The sequence below is a fragment of the Triticum aestivum genome, unplaced genomic scaffold (genome assembly GCF_018294505.1).
Source record: "Triticum aestivum cultivar Chinese Spring unplaced genomic scaffold, IWGSC CS RefSeq v2.1 scaffold15832, whole genome shotgun sequence".
Classification (NCBI taxonomy): Eukaryota; Viridiplantae; Streptophyta; class Magnoliopsida; order Poales; family Poaceae; genus Triticum; species Triticum aestivum.
Window position 1 is genome coordinate 21,527 of NW_025227828.1, and position 23,215 is coordinate 44,741.

General features: G+C 45.2%; 1 protein-coding gene across 34 annotated transcripts; it reads right to left on the reverse strand.

Moving 5' to 3' along the window:
• Nucleotides 1-7,247: 7,247 nt before the first annotated feature.
• On the reverse strand, nt 7,248-22,997 carry LOC123172854 (uncharacterized). 34 transcript variants are annotated; one of them, XR_006485754.1, is made up of 9 exons: nt 22,650-22,969; nt 22,078-22,150; nt 20,876-21,016; nt 19,755-19,848; nt 10,508-15,656; nt 10,259-10,410; nt 9,981-10,105; nt 9,501-9,603; nt 8,681-9,071 (listed from the first exon to the last, which is right to left on the reverse strand). XR_006485754.1 is itself a non-coding variant. In XM_044589758.1 (7 exons), the coding sequence occupies exons 4-7, from the start codon at nt 19,828-19,830 to the stop codon at nt 8,843-8,845; spliced, it is 297 nt and encodes a 98-aa protein (XP_044445693.1). In that variant the 5' UTR covers nt 19,831-19,848; nt 20,876-21,016; nt 22,078-22,150; nt 22,650-22,997; the 3' UTR covers nt 8,681-8,842. The 34 variants fall into 34 exon arrangements, 2 of the variants coding, with proteins under 2 accessions (XP_044445693.1, XP_044445692.1); XR_006485752.1 differs by having other exon boundaries at nt 9,981-10,163; XR_006485751.1 differs by having other exon boundaries at nt 9,981-10,170.
• Between the last annotated feature and the right edge of the window lie 218 nt (nt 22,998-23,215).

The following is a 23,215-nucleotide window of genomic DNA, read 5'->3' on the forward strand; positions in this document are numbered from 1 at the left end:
CCCACGAAACGGGCCAGAATCGACTAAAACTGCGAGTGTTGATGACCGGCACGTAAGCGCACCTTGGGGTTCAACAACTATGGAAATCGTTTTGGGGCCCCAAAACGGTGAGTAATAGTCCACGAAACGGCTCAGGATCGGCCAAAACTGCGAGCATTGATGACCGACACGTAAACGCACCCCACGGTTTGTTACTCGTGGAAATAACTCCGGGACCCCAAAATAGTGAGTTCTAGATAGCACTTGCTTTGCAATGTGCCAATCTGGCCAGAAATAGAAATTGAAGTTGGGCTCACATATATGATTGGATTGAGCTGAAATTTGGAGGAGGAGGATAATTTGGGCCCGTGCGAGAGGCGGGTCAGAGGAAAAATACGCTAGCGATGGTGACCTGTAGCGTGTTTGACTACTCAGAAGGCGGAGGCGGTGGCTCAAACATGTTCCCACGAAGGCAACACGAGGCCCGGCCACTCGGAGACATAGCGGCGGCTTGCGGCAGTGAGCCGGCAAGTGGACGCGGCCACGGGAGCTGCACGGGCACGCGGTCGACCGCCGAGGCGAGGGTGCACAGCGGCGGGCGTGGAGGCGAGCCACGGCGGCGGCTCAATGAAGAACAGGGTGCTTGGGAATGACTCGGAGAGGGCGTTAGGTGGTGACTCGGAGGCGGAGACGGCCGGCAATGCCGGGTCGGCTCGAGGCGCGGTGGCGCGGCGGCTCTCCATATGGGTGAGATGGTCTCAGAGGCACGAGGCACGCAAGGGCGAAGGCGTCAGAGGCTTGGGGCGGCTCAACGCGCCAGAGGCGAAAGCGCCCGGCGACTCAGACCGGAGACTGAGGCGGGCGGCGACTTGTGGTGGGCGCGACTGGAGCGGCGGTTGGAGCGTGAGGTCTGGAGGTGTCGGAAAAGGGCTGAGGCGGCCGGAGACCCGAAGCCGTACCCGCGGCCACGGGCTGTCGGCGGCGAACCACCAGCCGGACGCCACAAAGTCGACAACGGGACGGGTCAATGAAGGAGTCCGAGTCTGAGGACAATTTGCTCCCGGGTCGTGGCCCCTTTCCTTCGTTCCCCTTTTTTTGCTTGATCTTCATGTGGGTACATGGGTCTCGGACTCTCTCTACACAGGCTATTTTTCTCTTTTGTTCGTATACCGAACAAATAGCAGCAGTTGATTTGCGCCAATTAGTCTCGAATTAATCCCAGCAGCAAACATTGATCTGTTGGATTGACCAATCGCTACATATACGTGCGGCGACGCATAATCTGAAACCCTAGCTTCTCTTGTATCTGAATTTTGTATATGCCGCCGCTGAAAACTTCTTTGATCTTGACGGATGAACTTGTAATTGATATGAATCCTTCTATGTTGAATCTTTCTTCATCCGAAAATTTGTGAGCTTCTCAATCCCTTGAAGAGATCCCTTCAAGAACTCAACACCACCGTGCGCGTGCCCCAAGGTGGGCGCCAACTGTCGTGGAATTGTCACGGCAGATGTCCTAATGTAAGGACTTAGTCGTGAGGCCAACGCATCTATGTGGTAGCTTGAAGGGGTTGAGCGGAATCGAGAGACACAACACACAAGACGAGGATTTAGACAGCTTCGGGCCCCGGGAAACATCATCCGGTAATAACCCTACATGCTATTTGTGGCTATGTCCCATTATGATCATGAGTGAGTCGCCGTAAGCCGGCTCTCCTCCTTGTGTCTAGCCCTAGATATTGTTTCTTGTTGCTTGTCCCTCTTTGGGGAGCCCTGCCCCTCCTTATATAAGTTAGAGGGGCGGGTTACATGTGGAGTCCTAGTAGGACTAGGACTAGTCTATCTTTTCTTACAAGTTGAATACAAGTTCGGGTCTTGCTTCCTCGTAAAGGAAATATTCGTCATCCCTTTCCTCTTAAGCCGGCCCACCTTTATATGAACCGGCATACTGGGCCTTGGGCCTTGTCGTCCGTCTGAAGCACCCACCGGGTCACCCATGAGTCTTCAGGCTTGTGAGTCGTCATACCAGTGAGCCGTCGAACACATGAGTCGCCAATCCTCTGGCGGTTACCAATGAAACATCAAGTCCGGCCGGGTCATATATCCGGTCGGGTCATACCGCGGGGTATATCCCCGACAGATTTGGAGCCCCCCGAACAGCTTATGATCAATTGGTCTAAAATAGTCATAGATTTACGATCATTTCTTTCAGGGTCACTGGCAGAAGGTTACAACTTGACATATTTCTTGTAGTGCATATGCCTATGCGTTACAGCGGGAGAGAAAATTACCGTGTCCATCAAAACATTCACCAGCGCGACACACGAACCTCCAGACCATGCCACCAAGCGATGGTAGTGGAGCAAATGAGGTGGGCTCCTGGCCGATGGCGCCCAAGACAGAAACGCATTAGTGCGGGCGTCGGCTAGTTGATGCGGTAGCTGGTGAAGATGTGATTCTATGTCGTGTGCATGCACGCACCTTGTACACTTCCAACACCCCCCATCTAATGCTACCGCCTTGGACACGGCTCCTGGACGATTTCATATGTCTAGGTTATCGATGAGAACTTTCATCAAAAAATGAAAAGGATATATGTAGGCCTTCCTTAGAAGATGTCTTCGGATGTAGTACTAATTAGCAATCAATCCGATATGGGTGGTTTCTGATCACATCACACGCACATGAGATGTCCGTGATGGTGCGAGTCATGGAGGCAAGAACAAATCGAAGATGAATGATGAGGGTCCGACATGTGCTCCATGAACTCTTGGAGGTAGAGTTAGTTTTCTACCTTGCGTGGAATTACTTTTCTCCTAAATTTTTAAATATATTTTTCTCCTGGTTTGTAGTTTTTTTTATAAGTGAGAGCAAGTACAGTTTGGTTGTCAAACGCTTTGATTGTCAAAAGTAAAAAAGCATCTAGAATAGGGGTGTGCGGTGCAACGAAAAAATGCTAAGTAATGTACGACGAAACAACAAAACGATATTTTGATGGGCAGCGTATATGCCCAACTCACTGGGCTTGTGGAGCGAGCAGATTACTTTTTTGTTAAGAATATTCTCTTCCACAATAAAACCGCGAGGGCTATTTCTCTCTCGTACTGATTCCTATTAGGAACACCTATGCATAGGAAATAGTGGGCTGGCCCCAACATTGTACCTTAATGTTTTTATCTTTTTTGGGGGGTTCCCTAACCGCAGCCTATATTTTCTTTGGTATTTTCGGTTTTCCTTTTCCTATTACATTCTTCCATTTTCACTGTTTTCTTCTTTGTTTTTTATGATTTCCTTTAGTTTTTTCCCTTTCAGGTTTTCATCAAAAAAATCATTTTTCCTTTTTCAACACTTGTCTACTTTTCTCACGCATAATGTAAAATTTTCTTATACATAAGGGACAATTTTATTGCATGTGTTTAACATTTTTTAAATAAATGGTCAACATTAATTTTATATAGGTTTTATTGTCTATGTTTTTCTTACACATTGTACATTTAATTGTATATATCAGGAAGATTTCTTTATACATGTTTAACATTTCAAATAGATAATTACATTTTTATAAAGTACGATGAATACTTTAAAAACCTAAAAGGGAGAAAAAAGGAAAATGAAAAGAAAAAACATAAGATAATAAAAAGAACATAAAGTACAAACAAAAAGAAAATTCTGTGGGACATCATCCTTTCATATTGGGTCAGCCCACGAAAAAAGGGAGCTACCGCCGGCCTCAAATAATAGGGAAACACTCGCTTTTCCACCAAAGACATTGGCTTCGCTTGTGTGTGGCTCTTTCTGTGAGACCACAGTTCGAGTCTGGCTTTATATATTTTCTTTCTCTATTTCTAAAATAGACGACATACAAAACTTGAGACAACGTACAAAACAATTACGTGACTAAGAAAAGTGGAGAAACGCGAGTGCGGCTAATCTGCACCCGGGCTCATTTGCACCCACGCTTAGAAAAAAATTCAAAAAAAATACTAGAAAAATTCAAAAACTTCCAAATTTTTTTGTGGTGGTAGATAATTTGACATGTGAGGTGCGCCCCAAAATTCAACTCATTTGAGCATCTGAGCAGCTCTCGGCAAAAAAGACAAAATCAGGGTCTGTAAAAATGTATACTGTTCACGCACTGTTTTGACCCGATTTGTCTTTTTTGCCGAGAGCTGCTCAGATGTCCAAATGAGTTGAATTTTGGAGCGCACCTCACGCGTCAAATTATCTACCACCACAAAAAAATTGGAATTTTTTGAATCTTTCTAGTATTTTTTTGAATTTTTTGCTGAGAGGGAGCAGATGAGCCCGGACACCGTTTTGAGTTTTCCGAGAAACGCTTCTTTCTTTAATGTTAGGTAGAGATTCATGGCTCACTCGCAAAAAAAATAAAAAATCATACCTTATTCATGGCTGCGGCAGCGTATACCACTACTCCACCAGTACTAGCTGAACTTGTCCAAAAAAAAGGTGAACTTGTCCTTTATGCATGCGCACACACGCACTATACATGTCAATCACTGTATAATCATCAGTGTATAACTCTATATATTTACAGGTACATTTACTTGCCAGGAGCACACCGTACATATATACAAATTAATTGAAGGAGAAAAAACGAGATTAAAACCCTGATTCTAGTCTTTTATTTTAGCAACAATTGTGCTATTTTTTAATTAAAATCACACAACAAATTATCATATCTGATTTGTACAATATTCCTACACTAAAAGCTTTAAGGTGTGGAATTAAGATCAACACAACGACCAGGTGAACAAAATTTGCTGCAGTAAAGAAAACTAAAACTAAAACAAATACAAATACAAAATCAAAAACAGTTTATTTTTCTAAGAAAGAATGAATTAAGGGCATTGGTATTACCCTAAAGAAGAAACAAAATGAAAGAAAAACTTCGTATTGTGAATGTTGATATTCTTTTCCACAAGCTTAGTCAAACTTCACAAAATTTTCCCCGCAAAAAAAACACTTCACAAAATTTGACTGAAGAGATAATTAATGTGCGTAGTAAAAATAAAGAGTATTATCCAAATATGCCTAACATGAACAATCGTAAATACTCTGTTCTCAAAAAACTTCTTGTATGGGGGAACCAAAATGTATTAACAGCTTGCACACAAAATATGCAAAAATTGCACAATTCGTAGTGGGAAAGAACAAGTGTAAACTAGTGCAAATTCAATAATAATAATGCTTAAAAATATAAAGACACACAAAAAAGGAATTCCTTTTTTAACTTGCTAGCAAAATTTAAGTACTGTCACATAATTGTGGAATTATAGGTTGCCGCATGCACAACTATAGGGAAAAAAATTCAACAACCACAAAATTTGACTAAGCATCGGCTGAACATACATAATAAACTAATTATTAATTGATTGAATTAGATAAATTATGAAAAATGATTTCATTTTAAGTTTCTAACAAAAAATTTAGTAGTGTTAGAGGATTGCAACATAAAATACATCGTCCCTTGCATAAAGTAAGAGAAAATCCAATGACTAGAAAATCGACTAAGCATCTATAAACAAATACATAATTAAAAATTCTAAGCTAGAATGACTTAAACGACAATGATAAACAAAAATAAGATTAAGAAAAAAGTCAAAGCAAATGATGACAAAAAATGCTAGCAATTTTATATAACTTGCACGATTCATTAATATACAAGAACAATCATATACTAGTGCAACTTTTAGACAACAATATGATTTTGCACATACATTGTATAGAACTTGTATGTATACCTCAATGCTATACTTAAAGTTCAAACAAGTAAACATCAATATACAAGCAATTTTTTATTACAATTACACGATAAACTTTTTTCGAGAACACCTCGAAAGGGGCAGGGGTTCCTGCATTTCATTAACAAGAAGAGAATTGGTCCAGTTTATAAGGAAAACCGGACCCGAAAACCTAACATTCTCGGTTAATCAGGGTTAACCCCAGGGCCGCGCTCCAGCCTAGCCGCCGGCTAGGTCACCCAAGCAACCCATAGCCGACACCCAACAACCAAGACCGAAGCCGCCGCTCTGGCATCCACGCCGACCCCAAGGCCGCGCACCAGGCGAGCCGCCTGCTCTGCTGCCCGAGCAACCGGAGTCGACACCCTACAACCATGTCCGGAGCCACCGCTCCGACGTACAGACAGAAACCCCACACGCCGACCCCGAGGCCGCGCACCAGGCGTGCCGCCAGCTTCACCACCCGAGCAACCGGAGCCGACACCCAACCACCGTATTCGGAGCTGCCGCTCCGACATCCATGCCGACCCCGAGGCCCCGCACCAGGCTGGCCAACGACACCGTCACCCACGTGACCAATGCCGGCACCCCTCCAAGAGGACTAGATCCGGAGCCGTCGCTCCGACTTCCACGCCGGCCCGAGGCCGCGCACACGCCTAGCCGACGGCGAAGCTGCAAAACCACAAAGCCACCGCCAGCATACATTGGTCATATTACATTCCTACATACGAACTGCCTAACTTCTTTGATCCTGTGTGCTCCTCCGGGTCAAGAGTTCTGTGTGGGCCTGCTTGTACTGCTCCTCCGTGTCCTTATACGTCTGGCAGCACACATCATTAGGCGAGTCCACTTTCACATCCTTGGCAGCACATACCACCGTCAAGAGGTTAAGGATCTATAGTTTATTTTTATTTTCTTTGAAACAGAGACAAAAACTTTGCCTCGTCCATTAAATAAGCGAGAATAGAGTTTGTTACGATTTCACCCACAACACCACATGAATTATTACTCTCGCAATATAAAATACCCTAATTTTTTAGCATCGGCGGTGACCCAAAGGTTGGATTCGGTCAAGATGGTGTTAAGCATGATAGTCGGTGGAGCGCTTTTAAACCTAGACACTTGCATTTCGGTCATTCCAAATTGTCCACCACACAAGCATGGTGAGGGAGGCTTTGGCTTGTCGGTTTGGCGTGCCGGCGTCACAAGTGCTTGCCCACCAAGCGTCGACGGAGTCCATCAAGTGCCACGAAGAGGTGTCCAACTTGAAGATGTGAAATTTTTCAATGACCAAGGCCCACAGCCTTAGAGTGTAGCGGCACTTAAAGAATAGGTGTGACCCGCTTTCTTGCACCCTCTTGCAAAGTAAACACGGACCACAATTTGGCCACCCTCTCTTGGCTAATCTATAATAGTTTACGGTATCAAGTGGATGAGATTTACATACTTACAAAGTGGTAAGATAAGATCGTGTTACTGAAGTGACAGGTACAATATACCTTATGTGTGCAGAGTGCACCCCCCATCTAGCTTTCGAATCGTCCAGTTGAAGCCTAAAACATCAATTAACAGTCTCGGGTTCTCAGCAGCCAGAGGCGAGAGGAGGGCAGCTGGCATCATACATTAGAACAAGCCTGCAGTAAATAGAAGACTTGGATATGAACAGTTTTCTACCAATGTTTTTCGCACCTACGAGCGTTAAAAATTGATAGGAGTATTAGGAAGTATTTGTATTCGTCTGAGACACATACATCCGCCAACTGCAAGCCCAAAAGAAAAGTGAAAACTCCGCATAAGACAAGTCACAACCTTTGTACAAAACAAAACCTGGAAATCCCTATATGATGCTCACCACGTCAAATTGTCTAGTGTATGCTACAGTGAATATCCTGTAGCCCGTGAGTTCTTAAAAATTTGGCGCTGCAGCCAGTTAACAACCATCAACTATGGTGGCTACTAGCATGCCTGGTGTACAGGGAGTTTGATGGTTCGATTCCTGTGCTTTTTGGGAAATTTTTGCATTATCGCCTATGTGTTCCACGTGCCATTGGACACCATGAGCGTCTAGGATAACGGCAGCCGACTGAGTAAGTCTCAGTCGACAAGAGCATTAGACAAACCCTTTATCAGCTGCCAGGATTCGATTCCTCGCGATAGCGATGCTTTTCGGGAATTTTTGCATTCAGTGCTTACATGTGGGCCGACCCAGTCATTATCACGTGTGCATTGCACATGCTATTGGACACAATGAGCATAGATAATAATAGCAGTCGACTAAGTAAGACTCAGTTGATAGAGCGTTAGACAAACCCTTTGTCTAAGGAAAATGATTCACCCGCCGTCCAAGATGATCTTGTCGAGCATCAATGGCTACTCCATAGCACCAGTTGATTGTTGTGCTTCAAGTGAGGATCCAAGCTTGCCTCCCGATGTAGACGCGATGCAACCGGAAAGTACCTGAGCTCCATGATGACCCCCCAAGAGAGTAACCATGCTACGTCCCCGCCACCATCAAGACCGAAGAGACATTCAAAGGTTTTCACCTCAAAGCCCTTGCTCAGAGAGCGGGGGCAGGAGGGGCGCGACACCCACATACATTGCCGCCGTCGGCGCTGGAGTACTTAGATTTTGCTCGGAGTCTCACCCACGCCACACCCACACTACTGCAGGAATGCCTAGCAGTGGCAGGCGCAAAATGACATTAGTGACGGGCTACAGGCCCAACAAGCCCGCCACTGACCTCCCGCCACTACTCGCCCGCCCGCCACTGATAATCAGTTAGCAAGGCAGGCATTAACCAGCACCCGCCACTACTAAAGGATGCACCAGAGCAAGTTTGCACAGGCGAGCACTGTGCTCTGCCGGCCACTGCTAGCAATTTTTGGATTCATGCATATTGTTGTTCTACTTTGTAAGGTACTTTGTAAGGTCCTAAAGAATAATCAATAAAATGACCGCGTGCATCTCCCAGATGCAGAGGCCTAAAAAACAAAATATCATTTGTTTGTACATCATCATCGATTTATACATTTACATAGACCGAGGAATAGCAAATCAACCTCTGACTGTTGGACTATAAGCCTATATATCTCCAGCCTTGCTCATACACCACCAGGCAACTTAAAACAAGATAGAACCTATAAGCAAGAAATGTTACGTGAAAGAATTCAGAGAATTTGAAAGTAAAGCATTAATACAAAATTGGGTCATCTATTTTGAAACGGAGGGAGTATGTAACATCCAGCAACCTTTGCCTTCATATGCACTTCATCAAGCTCAAAGCAGTTCGCCATGGCACTTGTTCGCTTCCAAGTTCTGAGCCAGCGAAACCTACAGGCCAAAAAAAGTTAAAGAATTCAAATAATTTAAGTATAAGTTTGTGATCAACATAACATTAAATGTTTCTTGAATTATATATGCAGACCTTTAGAACAATATAAAATTTCTGGAGAACTTAAACAACTGAACAACACTAATTTGTGAAGGAAAAGATGACATTCAGTAGTTAATTTGCAAAATCCAAATTTTATAAGCTTACATATAATAAATGGGTAGTGGCTGAGCCAGGAAAAAAATTAGGGCGTGCCACCACCAAAATTATAATTCAACATCACACACATAATACAGAATTGGCGAACAAAATGGTATGCGACAGTTGAGAAAGATCGGAATGTGGCTTGTCAAAAATGCAAAGTTAGTTCCAGAAACTTGAGAAATGCCTGATAGCACGAAAATATACAAGGAAGTCAGCAAACTGACCTGAAGTACAGAATCCACTCCATGGCTTTTTGGGACACAACTACCAACAGAACTGTACGTGTTTCTACTCTCTTCAGCTTGACTTGGGCCACAGCAACCATGACTGCATGTGTAATACGAAAATGAAGACTCTGAAAACCATTTGGCGACTGAAGTAGTACTACACTACTAGTAGCAGACAACATGACAGGCAGTCTGGATGCTAAGCAGTGCTCTAATTAAACCAGTATTGCAGTGCATCATAACCTTAAAAACTATGAATATAACTGAATTTACTAGCTGAGGTCTAAGACCATTTTCTTGACTGTCAGTGATTCAGAAAAATAAACTCAGTCAATTGAGACATAAACAAACCAAATAATTATACTCTAACGACATGCCAAACTCTGGAAGCAACAATTAATAATTCACCTGTAAAATTTTCAAGTCTATTTGTATAAAGCTAGAGCACAAGACTAGGTAAGAGACCAGCAGAGTTACCTTTCACGCCATCCTCGATCTTGGCTACCTGCGGCTAGATGTTGGTGACCGTCTCTTTCAGCGGCGCGTTCATGGGGTACTTGCGGTCCCACACGAACATGCAACCATCATGTTCATGGGCATTACTAAGAATCCATGGCATCCATCATATAAATAACGTAGTACTACTAAAATGTACTCCCTCTGTAAACTAATATAAGATCGTTTAGGAGGGAATACACCAGAGAAAAGAAAGTAACCCAGAATTAAGACCAGCTAGGAAATTAATCTCTACTGACCTCCTTTTCCACCAGCTGCAGTAGTAACTCAGTGTCTAGAACACAGAGGAGGCCATTCCAACCCAACAGTTCCTGCAGCTCGTGGAATCATAGGTTCTTTTTACTGGTACAACTCATTGGAATCAATGCTTGGAATTATTTTCTTCAGCAGGCTGAATGATGATGCGGGCATGTTATATTCTGCAGTGAACTGCAGTAGCTCGTTCTCTAGAACAGCAAAAGCCTGCCATGAAAAGCATCAGAAAATACCAGTAACACTTGCTGATTCGTCCCAAATGGCTGGATGTGATGGCATCGAAGATTGATGCTCTTGCCCGCTTGACACATGGAATATCATTTCCCTTCTTCCCCGTGCTCATCTGATCACTTGTAAGTGGGTATACAAGGTTAAGACTGATGATACTCTCGAGCGTTACACAGCTCGTTTAGTGGTGAGAACATGGTCATGACTACGATAAAACGTTTTCTCCTATATATATATGGCCCACACGACCACTCTTCGCACACTTCTCAATGTGGCTTCTATTCGTCGCTAGTTTGTCTCTCAGCTTGATGTCAAGAATGCCAACATGTAGCCACCACTTGGGTTCTCTTCCTGATGGCATGGTTTGCCGTCTTCGCCGCTGTCTATATGGCCCTAAGCAAACCCTCGTGCCTGGTTAGAGCGATGTTTCAGTGGTGATTGCGACTGGTTTTTGGCGAGTGCTCATGATCCCGCACTTAAGGTCCACCATTCAACTCGTGGTCGAACACTTCTACATGTCGATCATCACTGGCGACGACTCTTAAGAACAGTACATTTGTTAAGGCTCGTCATAATGAATTTTGTATGTCTGATCTTGGTCCTCGTCGCTACTTCCTTGAGATTGTTCCGTATTTCCTGGAGAAGTATATCCAGGATCTTCTTGCTCATGTTGCTCTTAGTGATAAGCGCGTTGTTGAGACTCCTATGGAGCCAACATCCACATTTGTGACCACCTCCGCTCCCTGCGAGTCTGCATAGGAACCTTTACCTTGCTACGAGTTTTATGAGCACTGTCTCAATCCCACACCCCGCGTTCCCTTGTTGTGCAACACCATAACCGCACGCTCAAGCATCACCAATGGTCAGCAAGAGCAAGGACAATCGACGCGTACCTGGATTATGAACGGGGCGAGCCGACGACAGGTGCTACCTAAAGTCAAGGCCAAGGGCGCACAATAGGAAAACCTGGGGTGCTTAATCAAGTGCGTGGCACACAACCCGCGAGTAGGAGAAGAACACCAAGCCGAATCGGCAGGGTACGGAGAGGCACATGCACGTGGGATGCTGGATCAAGTCCCTTTGCCGCCAGCGCCAGTCTCTGCCTCTGTTGCCTTGTCTACCAACTATTTTCAAGAGTGGCATCATCGCCTTGGGTCGCTTGTGAACGCTGATCATTAGTTCAACGTGGTCTTCTTGGATCCGTCTCCGACGATGTCTCTAATCCGTGGTCCAGGTAACTAGTCATAGCGAGACAGTGTCTCAGCGTCCTTTCGACCTTGTTTACTCCGATCTCACGGGTCAATCTCCCTTTGCCTCCGCTAGTGACTTCTCTCGACACACCTGGATATACTTTATTTCTTCTTATAGTGAGGTCTTATCTATAAGCTTTTTGCTGTCATGGTTCACACTCAGTTCTCTTCTCTACGCCTATTCACCATAATGCATTATATTGTTTTAGAAATTGTAGGGAGGTTTGCCTAGATGTCAAGAGCCATGTCTATTCTCTACAATACCTTTGATACTCTACAACACTTTACGTTTGTAAACAGAAAGGTGTGGCTTAATTTACACCATCGTAATCTCTATTCCAACCTAGCATACTGATCGCTTTCGAGCTCGCCCGCTTCTACCTCGCTTTTGCCTATTGACTACTATGGCTATTGTGCAGCTCTTCCCGAGACGACTTCTTATCGTGAGCTTGTTCATCCCAAATGGTTAAATGTGATGGCATCGAAGATTGATGCTCTTGCCCGCTCGACACATGGAATATCATTTCCCTTCTTCCCCGTGCTCATCACATCACTTGTAAGTGGGTTTACAAGGTTAAGACTGATGATACTCTCGAGCGTTACACAACTCGTTTAGTGGTGACAACATGGTCATGACTACGATAAATATATATGGCCCACACGACCACTCTTCGCACACTTCTCAATGTGTTTTCTATTCGTCGCTAGTCTGTCTCTCAGCTTGATGTCAAGAATGCCAACATGTAGCCACCACTTGGGTTCTCTTCCTGATGGCATGGTTTGCCGTCTTCGCCGCTGTCTATATGGCCCTAAGCAAACCCTCGTGCCTGGTTAGAGCGATGTTTCAGTGGTGATTGCGACTGGTTTTTGGCGAGTGCTCATGATCCTCCACTTAAGGTCCACCATTCAACTCGTGGTCGAACACTTCTACATGTCGATCATCACTGGCGACGACTCTTAAGAACAGTACATTTGTTAAGGCTCGTCATAATGAATTTTGTATGTCTGATCTTGGTCCTCGTCGCTACTTCCTTGAGATTGTTCCGTATTTCCTGGAGAAGTATATCCAGGATCTTCTTGCTCATGTTGCTCTTAGTGATAAGCGCGTTGTTGAGACTCCTATGGAGCCAACATCCACATTTGTGACCACCTCCGCTCCCTGCGAGTCTGCATAGGAACCTTTACCTTGCTACGAGTTTTATGAGCACTGTCTCAATCCCACACCCCGCGTTCCCTTGTTGTGCAACACCATAACCGCACGCTCAAGCATCACCAATGGTCAGCAAGAGCAAGGACAATCGACGCGTACCTGGATTATGAACGGGGCGAGCCGACGACAGGTGCTACCTAAAGTCAAGGCCAAGGGCGCACAATAGGAAAACCTGGGGTGCTTAATCAAGTGCGTGGCACACAACCCGCGAGTAGGAGAAGAACACCAAGCCGAATCGGCAGGGTACGGAGAGGCACATGCACGTGGGATGTTGGATCAAGTCCCTTTGCCGCCAGCGCCAGTCTCTGCCTCTGTTGCCTTGTCTACCAACTATTTTCAAGAGTGGCATCATCGCCTTGGGTCGCTTGTGAACGCTGATCCTTAGTTCAACGTGGTCTTCTTGGATCCGTCTCCGACGATGTCTCTAATCCGTGGTCCAGGTAACTAGTCATAGCGAGACAGTGTCTCAGCGTCCTTTCGACCTTGTTTACTCCGATCTCACGGGTCAATCTCCCTTTGCCTCCGCTAGTGACTTCTCTCGACACACCTGGATATACTTTATTTCTTCTTATAGTGAGGTCTTATCTATAAGCTTTTTGCTGTCATGGTTCACACTCAGTTCTCTTCTCTACGCCTATTCACCATAATGCATTATATTGTTTTAGAAATTGTAGGGAGGTTTGCCTAGATGTCAAGAGCCATGTCTATTCTCTACAACACCTTTGATACTCTACAACACTTTACGTTTGTAAACAGAAAGGTGTGGCTTAATTTACACCATCGTAATCTCTATTCCAACCTAGCATACTGATCGCTTTCGAGCTCGCCCGCTTCTACCTCGCTTTTGCCTATTGACTACTATGGCTATTGTGCAGCTCTTCCCGAGACGACTTCTTATCGTGAGCTTGTTCATCCCAAATGGTTAAATGTGATGGCATCGAAGATTGATGCTCTTGCCCGCTCGACACATGGAATATCATTTCCCTTCTTCCCCGTGCTCATCTCATCACTTGTAAGTGGGTTTACAAGGTTAAGACTGATGATACTCTCGAGCATTACACAACTCGTTTAGTGGTGACAACATGGTCATGACTACGATAAATATATATGGCCCACACGACCACTCTTCGCACACTTCTCAATGTGGTTTCTATTCGTCGCTAGTCTGTCTCTCAGCTTGATGTCAAGAATGCCAACATGTAGCCACCACTTGGGTTCTCTTCCTGATGGCATGGTTTGCCGTCTTCGCCGCTGTCTATATGGCCCTAAGCAAACCCTCGTGCCTGGTTAGAGCGATGTTTCAGTGGTGATTGCGACTGGTTTTTGGCGAGTGCTCATGATCCTCCACTTAAGGTCCACCATTCAACTCGTGGTCGAACACTTCTACATGTCGATCATCACTGGCGACGACTCTTAAGAACGGTACATTTGTTAAGGCTCGTCATAATGAATTTTCTATGTTTGATCTTGGTCCTCGTCGCTACTTCCTTGAGATTGTTCCGTATTTCCTGGAGAAGTATATCCAGGATCTTCTTGCTCATGTTGCTCTTAGTGATAAGCGCGTTGTTGAGACTCCTATGGAGCCAACATCCACATTTGTGACCACCTCCGCTCCCTGCGAGTCTGCATAGGAACCTTTACCTTGCTACGAGTTTTATGAGCACTGTCTCAATCCCACACCCCGCGTTCCCTTGTTGTGCAACACCATAACCGCACGCTCAAGCATCACCAATGGTCAGCAAGAGCAAGGACAGTCGACGCGTACCTGGATTATGAACGGGGCGAGCCGACGACAGGTGCTACCTAATGTCAAGGCCAAGGGCGCACAATAGGAAAACCTGGGGTGCTTAATCAAGTGCGTGGCACACAACCCGCGAGTAGGAGAAGAACACCAAGCCGAATCGGCAGGGTACGGAGAGGCACATGCACGTGGGATGCTGGATCAAGTCCCTTTGCCGCCAGCGCCAGTCTCTGCCTCTGTTGCCTTGTCTACCAACTATTTTCAAGAGTGGCATCATCGCCTTGGGTCGCTTGTGAACGCTGATCCTTAGTTCAACGTGGTCTTCTTGGATCCGTCTCCGACGATGTCTCTAATCCGTGGTCTAGGTACCTAGTCATAGCGAGACAGTGTCTCAGCGTCCTTTCGACCTTGTTTACTCTGATCTCAGGGGTCCATCTCCCTTTGCCTCCACTAGTGACTTCTCTCGACACACCTAGATATACTTTATTTCTTCTCATAGTGAGGTCTTATCTATAAGCCTTTTGCTGTCATGGTTCACACTCAGTTCTCTTCTCTACGCCTATTCACCATAACCCTTTATATTGTTTAAAATATTGTAGGGAGGTTTGCCTTGATGTCAAGAGCCATGTCTATACTCTACAACACCTTCGATACTCTACAACACCTTTGATACTCTACAACACTGTACATTTGTAAACAGAAAGGTGTGGCTTAATTTACACCATCATAATCTCTATTCCAACCTAGCCTACTGATGGCTTTCGAGCTCGCCCGCTTCTACCTCGCTTTTGCCTATTGACTGCTATGGTTACTGTGCAGCTCTTCCCAAGATGACTTCTTATCGTGAGCTTGTTCATCCCAAATGGCTGGATGTGATGGCATCGAAGATTGATGCTCTTGCCCGCTTGACACATGGAATATCATTTCCCTTCTTCCCCGTGCTCATCTGATCACTTGTAAGTGGGTTTACAAGGTTAAGACTGATGATACTCTCGAGCGTTACACAGCTCGTTTAGTGGTGAGAACATGGTCATGACTACGATAAAACGTTTTCTCCTATATATATATATATATGGCCCACACGACCACTCTTCGCACACTTCTCAATGTGGCTTCTATTCGTCGCTAGTCTGTCTCTTAGCTTGATGTCAAGAATGCCAACATGTAGCCACCACCTGGGTTCTCTTCCTGATGGCATGGTTTGCCGTCTTCGTCGCTGTCTATATGGCCCTAAGCAAACCCTCGTGCCTGGTTTGAGCGATGTCTCAGTGGTGATTGCGACTGGTTTTTGGCGAGTGCTCATGATCCTGCACTTTCGGTCCACCATTCAACTCGTGGTCAAACACTTCTTCTACATGTCGATCATCACCGGCGACGAGTTTTAAGAACATTACATTTGTGAAGGCTCGTCATAATGATATTTCTATGTTTGATCTTGGTCCTCTTCGCTACTTCCTTGAGATTATTCCGTATTTCCTGGAGAAGTATATCCAGGATCTTCTTGCTCATGTAGCTCTTAGTGATAAGCGCGTTGTTGAGACTCCTATAGAGCCAACATCCACATTTGTGACCACCTCCGCTCCCTACGAGTCTGCATAGGAACCTTTACCTTGCCACGAGTTTTATGAGCACTGTCTCAATCTCATACCCCGTGTTCCCTTGTTGTGCAACACCATAACCGCACGCTCAAGCATCACCAATGGTGAGCAGGAGCAAGGACAATCGACGCGTACCTGGATTATGAACGGGGCAAGCCGACGACAGGTGCTACCTAAAGTCAAGGCCAAGGGCGCACAATAGGAGAACCTGGGGTGCTTAATCAAGTGCGTGGCACACAACCCGCAAGTAGGAGAAGAACACCTAGCCGAATCGGCAGGGTACGGAGAGGCACATGCACGTGGGATGCTGGATCAAGTCCCTTTGCCGCCAGCGCCAGTCTCTGCCTCTGTTTCCTTGTCTACCAACTATTTTCAGGAGTGGCATCATCGTCTTGGGTCGCTTGTGAACGCTGATCCTTAGTTCAACGTGGTCTTCTTGGATCCGTCTCCGACGATGTCTCTAATCCGTGGTCCAGGTACCTAGTCATAGCGAGACAGTGTCTCAGCGTCCTTTCGACCTTGTTTACTCTGATCTCAGGGGTCTTCTCTCGACACACCTTGTTTACACCATCGTAATCTCTATTCCAACCTAGCCTACTGATGGCTTTCGAGCTCGCCCGCTTCTACCTCGCTTTTGCCTATTGACTGCTATGGCTACTGTGCAGCTCTTCCCGAGACGACTTCTTATCGTGAGCTTGTTCATCCCAAATGGTTAAATGTGATGGCATCAAAGATTGATGCTCTTGCCCGCTCGACACATGGAATACCATTTCCCTTCTTCCCCGTGCTCATCTCATCACTTGTAAGTGGGTTTACAAGGTTAAGACTGATGACACTCTCGAGCATTACACAACTCGTTTAGTGGTGAGAACATGGTCATGACTACGATAAGACGTTATCTCCTATATATATCGCCCACACGACCACTCATCGCACACTTCTCAATGTGGCTTCTATTCGTCGCTAGTTTGTCTCTCGGCTTGATGTCAAGAATGCCAACATGTAGCCACCACCTGGGTTCTCTTCCTGATGGCATGGTTTGTCGTCTTCGTCGTTGTCTATATGGCCCTAAGCAAACCCTTGTGCCTCGTTTGAGCGATGTCTCAATGGTGATTGCGACTGGTTTTTGGCGAGTGCTCATGATCCTGCACTTTCGGTCCACCATTCAACTCGTGGTCGAACACTTCTTCTACATGCCGATCATCACCGGCGACGACTCTTAAGAACATTACATTTGTGAAGGCTCGTCATAATGAATTTTGTATGTTTGATCTTGGTCCTCTTCGCTACTTCCTTGAGATTGTTCCGTATTTCCTGGAGAAGTATATCCAGGATCTTTTTGCTCATGTTGCTCTTAGTGATAAGCGCGTTGTTGAGACTCCTATGGAGCCAACATCCACAATTGTGAGCACCTCCGCTCCCTGCGAGTCTGCATAGGAACCTTTACCTTGCTACGAGTTTTATGAGCACTGTCTCAATCCCACACCCCGCGTTCCCTTGTTGTGCAACACCATAACCGCACGCTCAAGCATCACCAATGGTGAGCAGGAGCAAGGACAGTCGACGCGTACCTGGATTATGAACGGGGCGAGCCGACTACGCGGTACCTAAAGTCGAGGCCAAGGGCGCACACTAGGAGAACCTGAGGTGCTTAATCAAGTGCGTGGCACACAACCCGCAAGCAAGAGAAGAACAAGCCGAATGGCATGGTACATAGAGTGCACATGCATGTGGGATGCTGGATCAAGTCCCTGTGCTGCCACCGCCAGTTTCTGGCTCTGTTGCCTTGTCTACCAGCTATTTTCAGCAGTGACATCATCGCCTTGGGTCGCTTGTGATCTCTCATCCTTAGTTCAACATGGTCTTCTTGGATCCGTCTCCGACGGTGTCTCTAATCCGTGGTCCTGTTACCTAGTCATAGCGAGACAGTGTCTCAACGTCCTTTCGACCTTGTTTACTCTGATCTTAGGGGTCCATCTCCCTTTGCCTCCGCTAGTGACCTCTCTCGACACACCTAGATATACTTTATTTCTTCTCGTAGTGAGGTCTAATCTATAAGTCTTTTGCTGTCATGGTTCACACTCAGTTCTCGTAGTGATTGCGACTGGTTTTGGCGAGTGCTCATGATCCTGCACTTTTGGTCCACCATTCAACTCGTGACAAACACTTCTTCTACATGTCGATCATCACCGGCGACGACTCTTAAGTACATTACCTTTGTGAAGGCTCGTCATAGTGAAGTTTGTATGTTTATCTTGGTCCTCGCTACTTCCTTGAGATTGTTCCGTATTTCCTGGAGAAGTATATCCAGGACCTTCTTGCTCACGTTGCGCTTAGTGATGAGCGCATTGTTGAGACTCCTATGGAGCCAACGTCCACATTTGTGACCACCTCCGCTCCCTACGAGTCTGCATAGGAACCCTTTGCCTTGCTGCAGGTTTTTATGAGCACTGTCTAAATCCCACATCCCGTGTTCCCTTTTTGTGCGACACCATAACCGCACAATCGAGCACCACCAATGTGACCAGAAGCTGGACAGTCAACGCATACACGAATTATGAACGGGGCGAGCAGATGACAGGCGCTACCTAAAGTCGAGGCCAAGGGCGCACAGTAGGAGAACCTAGGGTGCTTAATCAAGTGCGTGGCACACAACCCGCAAGCAGGAGAAGAACACCAAGCCGAATCGGCGGGGTGCGAAGAGTGCACAGGCACGTGGGATGTTGGATCAAGTCCCTCTGCCATCACCGCCGCCAGTCTCTCTGCCTCTGTTGCCTTGTGTACCGGCTATTTTCCGCAGTGGCATCATCGTCGTGGGTACTTGTGATCTCTCATCCTTAGTTCAATGTGGTCTTCTTGGATCCGTCTCCGACAATGTCTCTAATTCGTGGTCCAATTACCTAGTCATAGCAAGACAGTGTCTAAGTGTCCTTTCGACCTTGTTTACTCTTATCTCAGGGGTCCATCTCCCTTTGCCTCCGCTAGTGACTTCTCTTGGCACACCTGGAAATGCTTTATTTCTTCTCGTAGTGAGGTCTTATCCATAAGCCTTTTGTCGTCATGGTTCACACTCAGTTCTCTACGCCTATTCACCATAATGCTTTATATTGTTTTAGAAATCATAGGGAGGTTTGCCTAGATGTCAAGACCCATATCTATACTCTACAACACTGTACGTTTGTAAACAGAAAGGTGTGGCTTAATTTACACCATCGTAATCTCTATACCAAGCTAGGGGTGTGCATTGCATGATGAAAAATACAAAAATCTCTGAACTTTGTGAGACTTCAAAAAAAAATTACGGAAGTAATTGCAACTCAAATAGTTATGTTTGCTATTTCAAAAGGAAGATATAATGATAAGGTGTTTAACAAATATGCATGCATGTTGTATCGTGCTTATCGAGTGAACAAAATAAATATCATGATAGATGCTAAGAAACAGAATGCATACCATCACTACCTCCGTTAAGGAATGTTGCATGATAAATAGCCTGCCATGCTAGCTCAGCAGCTTCCTCAACTGACATGTTGAATTCAATTTGTAACTGAAATGTAAAGCAAAGAGATGTTAAGTTCTTCTAAAAATCCTGATGCTATATACAATAATGGAACTTTGCCACTATATCTACCATTGTTGTTAAACGGAATCAAGGAGGTCAGCTTATAAAATTGCTAAGACATATCACAATAAGCATTCCTTGTACGTTTAACAAAGAAGCCATATAAACCATACTGCAAGCAAGATAAGTACCACAAAAACACTAACTGTTAAGCTCCTGCTGAGTAGGGTCATACACATTAATCGCAACGCAGGAGAATTTCTCTTTTATCCTTGTTAGCGGTACACAATTATAATGAGCACCAGACCCCACAAATACATCATCTAACTAAATCATCCAAACTCACATGTATCAACAATACACCTGCAGAACCCAGAGGGATCTGCTGATACAGAACCATTTGACAACCGAATAGAGAAAAATACATTATGTCATCCAACAAATAACATAAAATGAGCAGGTCCAATTAGCATAACTACAGAAACATAGTGTACACTGATTTTAGATATAATCGACATCATATTAGGGCTGCAATCTAGAACTACAGGTTGGCAACTAACAAGTATCAGATCAGACAAGGCAATGGCAACTTAGTAGCAGTATAGGTTACCAACCAACAAGCTAATCAGAATGAAATTATATACTCTCAGCACATTGCAAGAAAGGCAGGTGTGCATCTTTGCTCCCTAAAATAATAATAATCAAATAAAGAGCCTGAAGTGTGTTGTTTGTCAAACCTGTCCTGTTTGAGTTCATAGTAAACTTGATATGTCCCTCTCTAGTCTCTAAACTTGCATACTACACGTCTAAGGTTTGCAATCATGAAGATTTAATCCTGGTAATTAAATAGATATAATACCGTAGTCATCACTCATCATTACAGGTTTCACTTTTTGTTTGCAAACTTTGCAGACTGTACGTACATGGCAAGGTAATAACAATGGAAGCTAAAAATCATGTCTTTTTCAAAAACAACGGAGACACATTTAGCTTGGCATGTGATCAAGCATACCTCAGATGGAGCGGCTGCCGGTGTTCTGGCGAAGGAGGTAGAATGGCAAGATTGTATGATGGTATATGGAGCATTGGCAGTCGGTGTTTAGGCGAAGTTGGTAGAGCGGCGAGATTGGATGGTGCATAGAGTGCTCGATGCCTTCTATGTGGCAAAGCAGGGCAGTTCATGTGGACAAAAGAGGGACTTAACACTTCTCGTGATGTGAAATAAGGAAGATGTAATTTAAGAATAACCACACATTAAAGAATGGCTTCTACCGGTTCCATCCAACAAGTGCACAAAGAATAGCAACTCTTTGACTACAATGACATTACGCCCTAGTACATCATTAAGAGACCTCCATTACATAACTGACCATTATGCAAACAGACAACCATATCATAACTGACCATCAATATATGTATAAAGGGTACAACAACAAAAACAGTAAACATGCTGGAAGAACACGTCAAAATCATTGATCGAAAAGCATGGAATGCAACAAAAATGTCCGGCTGTGCAGACCAACACACCATTGTTTCGTTTGAAGCTAAAGTTCAGTTGTGCACTTAAACCCCACATTTAAACCACAATATATTATGACCAGACAGGAATCCTTGAATAGAAGGATGCACATCTAGATCTCACTTGCTTCAAAGATAGATTTGTGTATCTTGCAGGGCATCCAGATCCCTAGTAACTTAGTTGATCTTAACTTAATTGGAGCAACTTCCAATAGACTCGAATATCACCTATTCTGATATGTTTGCTCTGTATTAACAATCAAAACAATTTGCATGATGGATGCACTTCATCATAAATTAGGTGCTATGCTTACCAAATAAAAACTTAACCTAAAGGCTACAATAATAATCCAGAATTAATTCGAGAACTTGCATTGGGCGGTAAGGGAAGACTGCAGTTTTAGCCCCTCACAGATTTTCCTACCAACTATGTATCATCAATTTTTGCACGGAGGATCCAGTCATGTACAAACTAACTGGAAATTTTCTGTGTACATCTACGTACTAGTGTGTCATCTTTATATCAGATTAAATCATCAAAGCAACGCCCATCTGATAAGTAAGCAGAGAGAATGTTGATTGCCTAAGATCAGCAAGACTGTCACTGAAGCCGAGTATATATATATATAGGTCACAAAGGAAAAATTGTGGTGGACGGTTCCATAAGTTTAGTGTGGAGGAAGCCACAATGCTGACCTGGATATCGGACTCCTGAAAATGGAATTAATAGGGGGCAGCTGCACTAAACTTGACCAAGCATATCGGACTCCTGAAAAGTGTGAAGTTGCAACAGAAATAACATTTTATTAGGAATTCATCAGAGGTAGCATAAACCTATGGTTATGAAATACAGACCACTATTGAGCCTGGACACCTCCTTGAATATTGTAAATTCTTGCAACGGACTAGTATTAAACATGGGGTCCGTGAGCTATGAAATAGTGCCTATTTACATTGAAAATTGAAAGCATGACAGACTATCTAGCAAGGATTGAAGGGTTAGCAGCTTATAAGAAGAAAATTCTGAAGTTTTGATGGTCCATTGACATCTAACAGCAAATACTAATTGCATAGTAGAATAGTAGTTGGCGCATGAATCAGAATCAATTGTGCTGGTGAATGAATTGCATTGCACAAAGACGGCAGCAACAGCATCGGGGCATCAACGACAGAAGGGCCAAGATCAGAGAGAGAGAGAGAGAGAGAGAGAGAGAGAGAAGAGAGAGAGAGAGAGAGAGAGACTAGTGCTACCAAGGTCAAAATCATACATCTGCACGCACGGCGGTGAAGAGGAGGGCAGCAACAGCAAGCCTCCAAAGCCCTCAGGCCGGAGCGGCGCGAATCCTGAAGGTGCAGACGGAGGAAAGATGCGGGCTGGGGACGCGCCGAGCGGCGCAAGCCTCCGAAAGTGCGGCGCTAGGGAAGGAGCCGCCGATTCAGCCGCCCTGATCTGGCAAGTAGCTCCGGAGCTAGGGTTCCGCCGGCAGGTGCGCAGACTGGCAATTTAGGAGGATTTTTTTTTGGGGGGGTGGGGGGGAAGGGAGGAGACGGAGACGGGGAAGTGGGATTGGGGAATCGAAGACGAAGAGGCGGCGGCGGCGGGGAACTCCGTGGGGAAGAAGGACTCCGGCCCGGTTTGCGCTGTGCGGTGCCGTGCCGAAAGAACTGGGTTGGAGTTGGGCTTCGTTGGGCCATATGTGGAGTCCCAAGCGGGCGTTGGAATCGGCGGCTTCCTTGGAGGACAATTCCTAAACGGCGCTTAAGACGCCCGTTTCTTCCCCGCGCCGTGCTGGACCGGTCCATATCCCCTTCCTATTTCTGTTTTAAACTGCTG

Coding starts and splice junctions, on each gene's coding strand:
- LOC123172854 (XM_044589757.1), bottom strand. CDS start 19,830: ATGTCAGTTGAGGAAGCTGCTGAGCTAGCATGGCAGGCTATTTATCAT. Junction 9,604..19,754: donor CCTTAACGGAGGTAGTGATG/GTATGCATTCTG, acceptor TTACACATGCAG/TCATGGTTGCTGTGGCCCAA. Junction 9,072..9,500: donor GAGTGGATTCTGTACTTCAG/GTCAGTTTGCTG, acceptor TTTGGCCTGTAG/GTTTCGCTGGCTCAGAACTT.